Source organism: Tupaia chinensis, unplaced genomic scaffold, assembly GCF_000334495.1.
Source record: "Tupaia chinensis unplaced genomic scaffold, TupChi_1.0 Scaffold000028_1, whole genome shotgun sequence".
Classification (NCBI taxonomy): domain Eukaryota; kingdom Metazoa; phylum Chordata; class Mammalia; order Scandentia; family Tupaiidae; genus Tupaia; species Tupaia belangeri.
Window position 1 is genome coordinate 3,166,657 of NW_006159458.1, and position 12,696 is coordinate 3,179,352.

At 41.4% G+C, this 12,696-nt stretch overlaps 1 protein-coding gene across 1 annotated transcript in view; it reads right to left on the bottom strand.

Annotated features, from left to right (window-relative positions):
• The window catches only part of MRPS35 (mitochondrial ribosomal protein S35), a 50,744-nt gene that overhangs the window by 561 nt on the left and 37,487 nt on the right, over nt 1-12,696 (bottom strand). The window contains exon 8 of the mRNA XM_006140312.3: nt 1-226. Within this exon, the coding sequence (XP_006140374.1) occupies nt 1-226 (226 nt within the window). The remainder of the gene's footprint in view (nt 227-12,696) is intronic.

The following is a 12,696-nucleotide window of genomic DNA, read 5'->3' on the forward strand; positions in this document are numbered from 1 at the left end:
AAAGAGTGTTTTCATTTTCTCCCTCGTTCTTAAGACTAACAACAGAATTTTTGTAATCTTCAATTTCTTTAGTACTAAGGAGCTCTTCTTTATTTACTTCCATGTTTTTGTCAGCAGCTTTAATTTGGAGAAGTGTTTCCAGGATATTTTTTTCTGAGGCGCTATTTTTCCATACATACTCTTCCATGTCCGCTTCAGTCTTATATTTTTCCCATTCTTCAGTTTTCTGAAAGGAAAAAAAAAAATTCTGAATTCTGAGAACTAATGTCAAACGACAAAACTTGTGATTATTTTTAGAAGAGATGTTAGCTAAACGTGGTGTGCCGTGGTCAGCACGCTGCTCGTCCACGCTGTGGACTCTCTCGTCCGGCACTGTGTCCACCTGGACCTCCGGCTGCAGGCTGCCCACCGTTACATAAAACTGGCCCATCCACCTCTGTGACTGCTCACTAACTCTGCTCACACCACTTACAATTTTTCTGTCTTGCATATTTCACTTAGAAAGCTTTCCAAACGATCTAAAAACTCGTTTTTTGCAGCCTTCTATTCGCTTAATCCAAACACATTCATCAACATTGCACATTTCTGAGGCTAACAATAATGAGAGTTGAGAGGAGACTTATCTTTGTAACATACTAGTGGACATGACAGGGATGATCGATTATAATAAAATTAAAAATACAAAGTACGTATGCAATGCATGATTTTTTAGTCAAAATGCCTTTAATGTCTTACTGAATTGTTTTGTTATTATCTATTTTCTGTTCCCATAATGGAGATGATTGTTACTAGCTGTTTTTTTCTTACAAAAATGATTACTAGGCTATGGTATAGGGGAAAATGGAAGGTTTATGGTAATATAATTCAAATGTATGATTTAATTGAAAATGTAGCATTCTGTGAGAAATCAAATAGCACAGCTAATGAGTAATATGTTTTGGTTCAAAGAAATGCTAAAACCAGCCACCTTCTTTCCGAATTAACACACATATTCAGAGCTATCGGCTAATTTGGAACCATCTATTATTCTGAGTAATAACTTTTAAAGGTGGTAAGGTATTTTAAGATGTGCATTTGTAGGGCTATCAGAAACAGTATTCTACCTATCTCTGTAAAGTCCCTTGTAAAGAGACCATGGGTCTGAGCACACGGAGCTCCCAGGCTGAGTAAATACGAAGGTACAGGAAGACAGTTTACACCCATGCCACCCTCCCAAGCCTGTCCCATTTTAAGAGCCCATGAAAAGAAAAAAAGCATTGGAAATGTGTCCCTTAGAGGATAAAAAAGAGCCCCACTAACCACAGGCTGGTGCGGATCCACTGAATCAGCAAACCCCATTCAGAGCACTGAGGCCAAGGAAGAGGCTTACCCTACCACAAGGAAACCCTCAACAAGAAATCATCCTATGAATCCTTCAAATTGAGTACTTTTCCTTCAACAGAAATCAGTACAACATAGGGAGTCTTCTTCAACTCAAATTCCTGGGCCAGAGTCAAGTATCTGCACTCACAATTCCTCACATCTACCCGACTTCCCATACGTACTGAATTTATGCCCAGAAAAATGTCCAAGCTTCCGTTCTAGGAAGATCTAGTCTAGTTGAGAATCAATTCTATATCCCTCCTTTTTTGCTTTTAAAGACAAGAGAGACAGAAAGCAAGAAATCACCCCCCAGAGGGGATGGCCACACTGCCCACAATCCCTTCTCCTCCATTTTCCTGTTGGGATTTTAGGCAAGCACACACACGTGCCTGGTGTGTTTTAAGTCGCTGGGTCTGAGACTCAAACCATGGTCATCTACGTGGGAGTCTAGCAATGTAACCATTATGACATCTATACTGGTCCCTCTACATCCTTTATCTGGTAGGGAAACTGGGCTTGGCAGAGGTGGCAGGGATAATTCAAAACAATTTCTTGGTGTGCCCCTCCCACACAACCCTGTTGCAAATAATTTCTTTTTAAAAAAATAACTTAATCTATTATTATTATTCATTTTGATTAGAGAGAGACAGAGAAAGAGGGAGAGAAGGAGAGTGAGAAAGCAAGCTGCCAGTCCAGGACTCAATTTGTGGTGAGCCATGCGTGAGTCCAGAGTCTTGAATACCATGCCACCTGTTGGCCCTGCAAATAATTTCTAATAATCAAACCCTCAATTGTGTCTTTAAAAAAGAACTATTATTTAATTTTATTCATTATTATTATCTTAAATTTGCCACAGGGCACATGTGCTCACCAGAGAGAAAGTGAGAAAGCAAGCTGCCAGGTCTGGAACTCATACTGCGGTCAATCAGGTGGGAGGCCAGCACCTTAACCACCAGGTCACCCTGGTCGTGAATCATATGTTGTTGTTTTTATTTTTGCTATAGGGCATGTGTGCTCACCGGAGAGACAGAGAGAAAGAGAGAGAGAGAGAAAGTAAGAAATCATGCCCTGGGGGATGGCAAATCCCTTCGCCTCCTCTCAGGATTTGGGGCATGCACACACACCAACATATGGTGTGAGCTTCAAGCTGCCGGGTCAAGGACTCTAATCGCAGTCAGCCATGTAGGAGCCCAGCACCTTCTCACTATGCCACCTGCTGGACTGAGTTGTACATTTTTAAAACATGTGACAAACTTATCCTGTCCCACCTAGTTTTTGCTGTTTAAAAATGACACTTTAACCATGTTTTGTCTGGATTTTCTTAACTGTTTCAAAATAGATGCTTACAAAGAGGAAGTAAGCAAAGTAAATCTACTAACAATTTTCGATGTTTCATTTCTCTCCCCCACGTCTGGTACATGCAATCCTATACAGGTTTGCCAAGCTGTGTTAGAGGGTACACACATTGACTCCCTCATCCCTCAAGGTGCCAGGTGAGCCTGGAGCACCAAGAGAAACCATAGCCACCCACCTCTTCACATAACTCAGGGAGCAGTTTCCTGAGTGTGTGATGACATGCGAAGGTTGGGGATTCTGTACTACGTGGTAACGCATGTCTGCAGGAGAAAAACACTTCTATCTGGAACAGGCACTGAAAGAAACAGACTGCGTTCTGCAGGACACCTGGTTCCCGACTAATCCTTTATCTATACCGTAAAGCACTGGGTTCAGCCCAAAGAGTCACGCTCCCTTCATAGCCTAGCTTTAGGATCCAAACTCTGCACAGCTGAATATAAATTCCAAGACAATGACAGCAATGATCCCCTCAAACTGAGGACTTACTATATGCCTGGTTTCTCAATATTTATAGAACAAGTATTGTTTTTCATACTTCTTGCCTCCTGGATAAGGTATCACAGCTTTGATTGAGCTGTCTCAGTCAAACCCTGACTTTAACTTTTGTCCTTTATTCATGACGGTGTGCATATGTGCACAGTGAGAATGAGAGACTGAGTGAGATGAGCACCCTCCATGGCGTCTGGTCATGCCACAACCCCCTTCCTCCATTGTCCAGCCTGCTGGGTCCTGGGCACCTGCACAGGTGCTCAGTGTCTCAGCCTGACCCAGGTGGGGTCTGGCTTCCTTAACTACTAGGCTACTGGGCTGGCCTAAGTCCCATATTCTAAAATTGTTAAGTCATGCTTTCATGCAGATAGACTAGAGGAAGAAAGGAAATCACTCTACAGAGAAAAGAAAACAAGGCAGCCGCCTGCCGAGTGACAGAGCCCTGAGACTAAGAACCCGCCTACTGTCCTAGTTTCAGTTCCTGAACATCACTGCATTCAGCATCCCTGCCTTCACATCTTATTTGCTTTAAGCTTAGTTTAAGTTCCTATGATTTACAACAAGGGGTTTCAACTAATACAGGGGGCTCAGGAAAGAGACCTGGAAAGAGTTGTCAGCCTACCCAGGATAATTCATATCACCTGCGAAAATATACAGACGAAGGGGAACCAGCAGTTTGGCGTAATGGCTATGTCGCTGGACTCCCACGTAGTCAACCGCAGTTCACGTCCTGGACCTGGTGGCTTAAAACTCACGCCAGGCGCGTGTGCGTGCGTGCCCAAGATCCCAAGAGGAGAATGGAGAAGGGATTGCAGCGTGACCATCCCCCCTGGGGGGTGATTTCTCGCTTTCTGTCTCTATGTTTCTCTCTGTCTGTCTGGCGAGCGCACACGCCCTATAGCAAAAACCTCTCCAAAAAAAATATATATATATATACAGACTAAGGATAAAAAGGGAAAAACTGTGAACACTAAATTTAATTCATTAAGACTCGACATGTAGCAGATATTTCTGGAAATACATTATTCCAACAAAAATTCAGTGAAATGCAGTAAAAATGACTCACTATCTGTAAATAACTAGTAGCTGTGTAAGATGTTATACTTTAGTAATTCGGGGAACCAGCAGACGGTGTAATAGTTATGATACTAGACTCCCACACGGCTGACTGTGGTTCGAGTCCTGGACCCAGCAGCTTAAAAATATAAATTTTGAAATACAATTTTTTTTTTTATTGGAGAGATTTTTGCTATAGGGCGCGTGCGCACGTCAGACAGACAGAGAGAGACAGAGAGATCAAAAGCGAGAAATCACCCCCCAGGGGGGATGGTCACGCCTCAATCCCTTCTCCTCCATTCTCCTCTCGGGATCTTGGGTATGCACACACATGCACCCAGCGTGAGTTTAAGCCACCGGGTCAGGGACTTGAACCGCGGTCGACTACGTGGGAGTCCAGCGACATAGCCATTATGCTAACTGCTGGTCCCCTGAAATACAATTTTAATACTTATATAACTTAAACAGTCTTTTGGGATTAGTTTTTTTTTTTTTTTTTAAAGAGATTTTTGCTATAGGGCATTTGCGCTCGCCAATGAGACAGAGACAAAAAGCAAGAAATCACCCCCCTAGGGTAGGATGGCCACACCACAGTCTCTTCTCCTCCATTCTCCTCTTGGGATTTTGGGCACGCGCACACACACATGCGCCCAGCATGAGTTTGAAGCCACTGGGTCTGGGATTTGAAATATGGACTTGAACCATGGTCAACTATGTGAGAGTCTAGTGATATTACACCATCTGCTGGTCCCGTTTTTTAAAAAGATTTTTGCTATAGGGCACATGTGCTGGGACCAGCAGTTAGGGTAATGGCTATGTCGCTGGACTCCCATGTAGCCAACCGCAGTTCGCGTCCCAGACCCGGTGGTTTAAAACTCACACCGGGCGCGTGTGCATGCGTGCCCAAGATCCCAAGAGGAGAGTGGAGAAGTGATTGCGGCGTGGCCATCCCCCCTGGGGGATGATTTCTCGCTTTCTATCTCTCTGTCTCTTTCTGTCTGTCTGGCGAGCAAACGCGCCCTATAGCAAAAACGTCTAAAAAAAAAAAAAACCAACCAAACAAACAAACAAAAACTATAGGGCACATGTGCTTGCCAAAGAGACAGAGAGACAGAAAGCAAGAAATCACCCTCCAGAGGGTGCAATCCCTTCTCCTCCATTCTCCTCTTGGGATTTTGGGCATGCACACAAATGCACTCAGCATGAATTTTAAGCCACCGGGTCTCGGATTTGAAATATGGTCAACTATGGGGAAGTCCAGCAACATAATCATTATGATATCTGCTAGTCCCACTAGGATTAAATTTATTTGCAATTTTGTATTCTGACATAACAGTTTATCAATTTTTCAGCTTCTAGGATTGAGAGCAGTCAGTAATTTAAGAGTTAGTAATTTTTTGAAGTGTGGTTGGAACGTGCTAATTTTAAAGCACAAACAATAGCATATTCAATTTACTGGTAGTAATTAAAAGTACTGTTGTAGGGCCAGCAGGTGGCGTGGTGGTTGAGGCAGACAGCGTGGTGGTTGAAGCTGCTGGATTCCTACATGGCTGACCGCAGCTTGACTTTTGGACCTGCCAGTTTGCTTTCTCACTTCCCTTCTCTCTTGTCAACTTCAACAAGAAAATAAAATGATGACAATTGGGACCAGCAGTTGGTGTAATAGCTATGTTGCTGGACTCTCATATAGTTGGCCACGGTTTGAGTCCCGGACCCGGTGGCTTAAACTCAGGCCAGATGTGTGTGCGTGCATGGCTGAGATCCCAAGAGGAGAATAGAGAAGGGATTGCAGCGTGGCCTTCCCCCGCTGGGGGGTGATTTCTTGCTTTCTGTCTCTCTGTCACACGAACCCTATAGGAAAAATCTCTAAAAAGAAAGAAAGAAAGAAAAAGAAAAAGGAAAAGAAAAAAAAAATAATGACAATGAATAAACTTTTAAAAAATATCATTGTAAGAGCAAATGGGTCATCACTTAGGTAAAGAGTTCAATTAATTTGTAGACTCCTATTTTAATACTCCAGCCATTAAATATTTACAATTTCTTTTTTAAAAAAAATTTTTTTTTGCTATAGGGTGTGTACACTTGCCAGAGACAGAAAGAGAAGGAAAATGAGAAAGTACCCCCACTCCCTGGGGGTGGATGGTCACATCACAATCCCTTCTTCTCTGTTCTCCTCTCAGAATTTTAGGGATGTACACATAGGCACCTAGGGTGCAGTTGGCCCAGCGGGATCCAGCCGCCTTAACTACCATGCCACCTGCCAGCCCAAATATTTACAATTTCACTATTTAATTTATAAGCGGGTATATAGTACACACACAACCTGTCTCCTTCCTTGCCTGCAATGAGAGAACCTGCCCTGATCACAACCCTAAAAGAAGCCAACAGTCCATTCCACGTGATCCTGTTCTTTTCCAGGTGGCTCAATTATTCATTTTCTCTCTCATTCAACAAATATTTACTGCACAACTACCATGCCAAGCTTGATGCTCACCTGGAATGGGAGACCTGAAGTTGAAGAGGAATCAAATCAGGTGGATTATAATCCCAGTAGAGGAAACAGAACCCACAAAGGCCTTGCAGCAGGAAAGACCTTAGTATGGTCAAGGAAGTAAATGAAGGCCAATGCGAGGAACGGGGCAGGGATGAGGCTGAACAGCTACTAGAACACTCACACTGCATGCCAGGTATTAATTCTAAGTGTCTTACACATAGTCATTCATTAAACTCGCACAAACCAAAGAATCAATACTATTAGAATCTGCTTTACAGGACAGGAAGTTGAAGCCTAGAGCAACTAAATAATATGCTCAAAAGCACACCTTGTTGGGGCTGGCAGGTGGCGTGGTGGTTAAAGGTGCTGGACTCCCACATGGCTGATCTCGGTTCAAGTCCCAGACCTGGCAGCTTGCTTTCTCATTTTCTCTCTCATTCTATCCCTCTACGGTCAAATAAAAATAAATAAATAAATAGATAAATATAAATAAAATAATTAAAGAAAAAATTAAAAAAATAAAACCACACCTTGTTAGTTAGAACAAGATGTTCTAAGGAACATAGGCACATAGTTAAAAAAAAAAAATCAAATGAAGGATTACTTCATTTGAACCTGTAATCTCTTTTTCTCTTTTAAGCATGAATTTAAAACAGAGAAAAACAGATAATAGCCAAACTTATACAATGGTCAGTGTATTCTGCTGAAACAGAAGGCAAAGAAATACCTGCTCCACTAAGCACACAAATTTGTCAACTCCTACCATCTTATTTACAACTCACTTTGCCTAGGACATGAATCACGGTAATATTCCACTTCTCATGATTACAAGTAAGGCATTGTGCTCCATGAGGAAAAACAGTGTAACTATTAAAAAAAATACCAAGTAATTGGCAAGTCATAAAAAGTAGGAAGAGACCAATACTCAGATAAAAAGTGAGAAGAAAATAGTATAAAGTCTTACAGCTACTGCAGCCAAATTTTTAACCGAAAATCTCCATTTTGATCAGTTTTAAAAAACATTTCCTGAGTGTTAGTATATCAGACACTGTACTAGATGCTGGGAATATAAAGATGAACGAAACACACAGTCCTTGCCCTCAGTGATCTCACAGGCTAAATGGGGCGAGGCACACAGATACACAAGCAACTGCCACAGGAGCAGTCAGAGGAAAATAGGCAAGAAACATCTAAGAAGTGACATTTGAAGATCCAACATGGCCAACTTCCTCAGTCAAGTCCTGGATCCAGCAGCTTGAAAAACACTCCAGGCACTTGTATGTGCATGCCCCAAACCCTGAAAGGAGACTGGAGAAGTGACTGCAGCAGGGCATGCCCCCTGGGGGCAATTTCTCACTTTCCCTCTCCCTCTGGCAAAAGTATGCGTCCCATAGCAAAAAACTCAAAAAAAAAAAAAAAATCCACATAAATTTGGAAGGCTGATCGACTTGAAAAAGGATTATAAGCAAAGAAAATAACATATGCAAAGTTATGAGTCATGAAAAAACACATTATATTCATTATGGCTGAGGTATAGGTATTTCCTAAATAGCTGTAATGAAGTAAGAGACTGTTAGGAAGGCCGTGCTTGGGTGCTTATGCTAGGGAACCACCAAAGGGTTTTTCTAAATGAATATGATACAAAAGACTTGTTTTCTAGAACAATCACTCCAGTGGTAATATGGGAGGTGAGTGAGGCAGGAAAATCAAATAGAAGGCTACTATCGTTATTCAGGTAAAAGATAATGAAACCTATACCAGGAGTAGAGATAAAGAGGAGAAAACAGTTTTAACAGATATTTAAAAGCTAAAAGTGAAAAGACCTGGAAACTTATGTGATATCAAGGGAGGGCAAGAAAATGGTAGGAATTCCAATTTTTGACTCCAGACTCTGGGAGGGAAAGAACAGCGTTTAAAGACCTTAAAGTACAGGGGCCAGCAGGTGGCAGGGTGGTTAAGGTGGCTGGACTCCCACATGGCTGACTGTGGTTCAAGTCCTAGACTTGGCAGTTTGCTTTCTCACTCCTTTGTCTCTCTGATCAACTTCAATAATAATAATAATAATAATAATAATAATAATAAAATGACAATAAATAAATTTTTTTAAAAAGATCTTAAAGTACACAGTGGGTCCCCAAGCACTGGAAGTAAAATGAGGTCTTGCCTGGAGGCAGAGACATTAGGCAGGCTCTCCGGCGCATGGTCATCCCACTCAGGACCCAGAACAGCTGCCTGCGGCCCCACGGCAAGTCTCACCTCTAGATATCTACGACAGGCCAATCCTTCCAATTCTTTCCGCCTCTGTCCTTCTCATTCCAACTTTGCACCCTCAACTCTGCTCCTAGACATACACCAACTGTCTTAAAAAGAGATAGTTCAACCTTCTCATCAGCTTCTTTATTAAAATACTCCAAGGCTGGGGAAGTTACTTACATCAGCACTCAGAATCACTCATGGAACCTTTAAAACCATAGATGCCTGGCTTTTCCAGCTAGAGATTCTGACTCTGTAAAGTCAAGCATCTGTATTTTCTTTGTAAATTGTGGCAGAGGCTGCATGTGCTCACCAGAGAACGACAGAGACAGAGCAAACATTGAGAAAGAACCCCTCAAGAATGGTTACACTACAATTCCTTCTCCGCCATTTCTCCCTCCTTTCAGAAGTTTGGGAACACATGCACACATGCCTGGTGGGTTTCTCTAGCCACGGGGTCCACCTTAGCCATCAAGACATGGCCTGGCTCCATTTCTATTTTTTTTTTTTAAGTTGTATTAATTTCTTTCATGAGAGTGGGAGACAGAGAAAGACAAGCACCCTCAGTAGGGTCCCATGCTATGCCATGATCCATAGCACTCCTCAGACTTCCCAACCAGTCAGGGTCATAGGTGCCCACGCCTGGCATGTACGTATTAGTCCAGAAACCAAACCCATGCTCTTCCACATAGATCCAGCTTTGCTTAGGCTGTGCCACAGAGACAGCCTGAGTACCTGCAGGTATAAAACTTCAAGAAGAGGCTGATATAACCTCCAGCTGAAAAGAGGTTATAAAACTATATGTAAAAATCAGTCAATGGAGCCAGCAGGTCCGGTGGTGGTAAAGGCACTGGACTCCCACATACCAATCACTGTTCAAGTGCTAGACCTAGCAGCTTGCTTTCTCTACCTATCTATCTATCTCTGGTGAATTAATAATATAATAATAATAATGAAATAAATAATTTTTTAAAATCAGTCAATTGCTAAGTCTGAGAAGATAGCAAACAGGCGATTAAAAGATTTGATTTCATCTCATTTCATAATATTTTGGAAGTCAAGGTTGAACAAAGCTAAATGATGTGATATCATAGAAATTATGAAAGTCTGAAGCTGTAGTTTGGGCCTGAGTTCCTCTGCCAATAAGCTCTGTGATCTCGGGCAAAGTACCTGACCTCTCCTCTAAGATTTCTCAACCTATAACATGAAGACGTTGTAATTAGATAAATGTTTTGATTCTTTTTTTTTTTTTTTTAAGAATCATTTAACTTTATTTATTTATTTTTTAATTTGATCAGAGAGGAGGAGAGAAAGAAAGAGAGAAAGTGAGAAAGCAAGCCACCAGGTCTGGGACTCAAAACCACGGTCAGTCATGTGGGAGTCCAGCACCCTTAACCACGTCATCTGCTGGCTCCAACGTTTTTATTCTTGATCTTTAAAATCAGCTCCAATTTAAATAGATGGTCACACTAAGGGCTTTGTGTTTTTTACAAAAAGACATAACTCTTTTGAAGCCTTTTTTTTTTCTTTTTTTCCCCAAGAGAACAATTCCTCCCCTGTTCCCACTTTAGTTTCCTTTTTGTGTTGATGCAAGGTGATCTGTTGAAATGGCAAAGAGATTAAAAAAAGAAAGTCAGAGACAGAGACAGAGCTGACCTAGCACAATAACACAGGTGCCATTTTTAAAACAAAAAGCCACATCTATCTGTGTAGAAATCAAGTAAAAAAAAAAAAAAAAAACTGTAGCATGTAGTAACTTTTTAATGTTACTGGCCCAAGAGTTCTATTAATATAGTTAGTCAATTTTTTCTTCTTTACCAAACATTATATTATTGAGTTTGTGCAAATAAAATGTGAGATAAGAATGCAGACTTGGGGCTGGCAGGTGGCCTGGTGGTTAAGGGTGCTGGACTCCCACATGGCCGACCCCGGTTTGAGTCCCGGACCTGGCAGCTTGCTTTCTCACTTTTCCTCTTTTTCTCTCTCTCTCTCACTCTGTCCCTCTCTTGTCAAATTAAAATAAATAGACCTAAATAAAAGAATTTTTTAAAAAATAATGCATATCTTATTAAGAGATAAATCTTTTAGAAGGAACCATTATTTTTTAGAATGTAGATTTTCTTTCTTTTCTTTTTTTTTGCCAGAGGGTGTGTGTGCTCACCAGAGAGAAAGAGAAAGAAGTAGAAAGCACCTTCCATGAAGAATGGTCACACTGCAATCCCTTCTCTATTTCTCCATCCTCTCGGGGTTTGGGACACATACACACATGCCCAGCAAGTTTCTCAAGCTGCTGCATCTGAGGCTTGAACTGCGTAGTTGGTCATGTGGGATCCAGCTACCTTAACCATCAAGCCAGTGGGCCTGTCCAAAATATAAATTCTACTAATATTGTCAAATGTACATCTGCACCAAGAAATAAACTCACAAAAGCAAAAATTTGTAGAGAACTTCCAAAATGATGTAGAATTAGAATTTTCTTTTAAATATCTGAAAAAATGCAACCAAATTAAAACCAACACTCACCTATACAGAACCCAAGTCACACATTCATGAAAATGAAGTATTTGAAACTTTTGCCTAAGTATTTCTTAAAAACTGAGCATGCTTTCGACTGTTAATAATTTTATTAGTAATTAATAATCCATATCAGTAAGCCACTTATTGGTAACACCTACAAGTATGCTACATTTTATATCACTGGAAGGGAGTTTACCTGTTTTGTCATCCCACTTTTGAATAAATGCAAAGTTGAAAACTTTCCAATTTCTATAGTGTATGTATAAGAAGTCAAGAAAATGATGTTTTAATAGTGGTTATTAGGGAACCAGCAGTTAGCGTAATGGCTATGTCGCTGGACTCCCACGTAGTCAACCGCGGTTCGTGCCCTGGACCCGGTGGCTTAAAACTCATGACGGGCGCGTGTGCGTGCGTGCCCAAGATCCCGAGAGGAGAATGGAGGAGAAGGGACTGCGGCGTGACCATCTCCCCTGGGGGGTGATTTCTCGCTTTCTGTCTCTATGTTTCTCTCTGTCTGTCTGGCGAGCGCACGTGCCCTACAGTGAAAATCTCTCCAAAAAAAAAAAAAAAAAGAAAAAAGAATAGTGGTTATTAAACACTTAATGTTCTTACCTAGCACTGACTTAGATACTAGAAGTACAAAATATAGTAAAGTCAGATAGCTTCCTGCTAATCAAGGGTTCATAATTAGAAAGACAAAACAGGGACCAGCAAATAGCATAATGGTTCCTTGGTAGACTCCCACATGGCCAACCATGGTTCAAGTCCTGGGCCCAGAGGCTTGAAACTCATACCAGGGATTTGTGCGTGTATGCCAAAGATCCCAAGAGAAGAAGGGATTGTGTGGCCATCCTCCCTCGGGGGTGGTTGCCCGCTTTCTGTCTCTCTCTCTCTCTCTCTGGTGAGTGCATGTGCCCTAAAACAAAAATTCAAAAGACAGACAAAACACAGATGGTACAATGAGTGACTAAGACAACTGTCTTCAGTCAAGTGACCAACACAGAAGTGAAATAAGGTAGTATAACTTGTTATCTATGCAGAGTAAAGTTAGACAAAGAATAAGATGCTCAAAGCAGGCGTTAAAGTCTTCAAGGACATGTATGAGTAGAGGACAATAAAAAAATCAGATACACAACTACAAAAGTGAATTACACAATGCTTGTTATAAA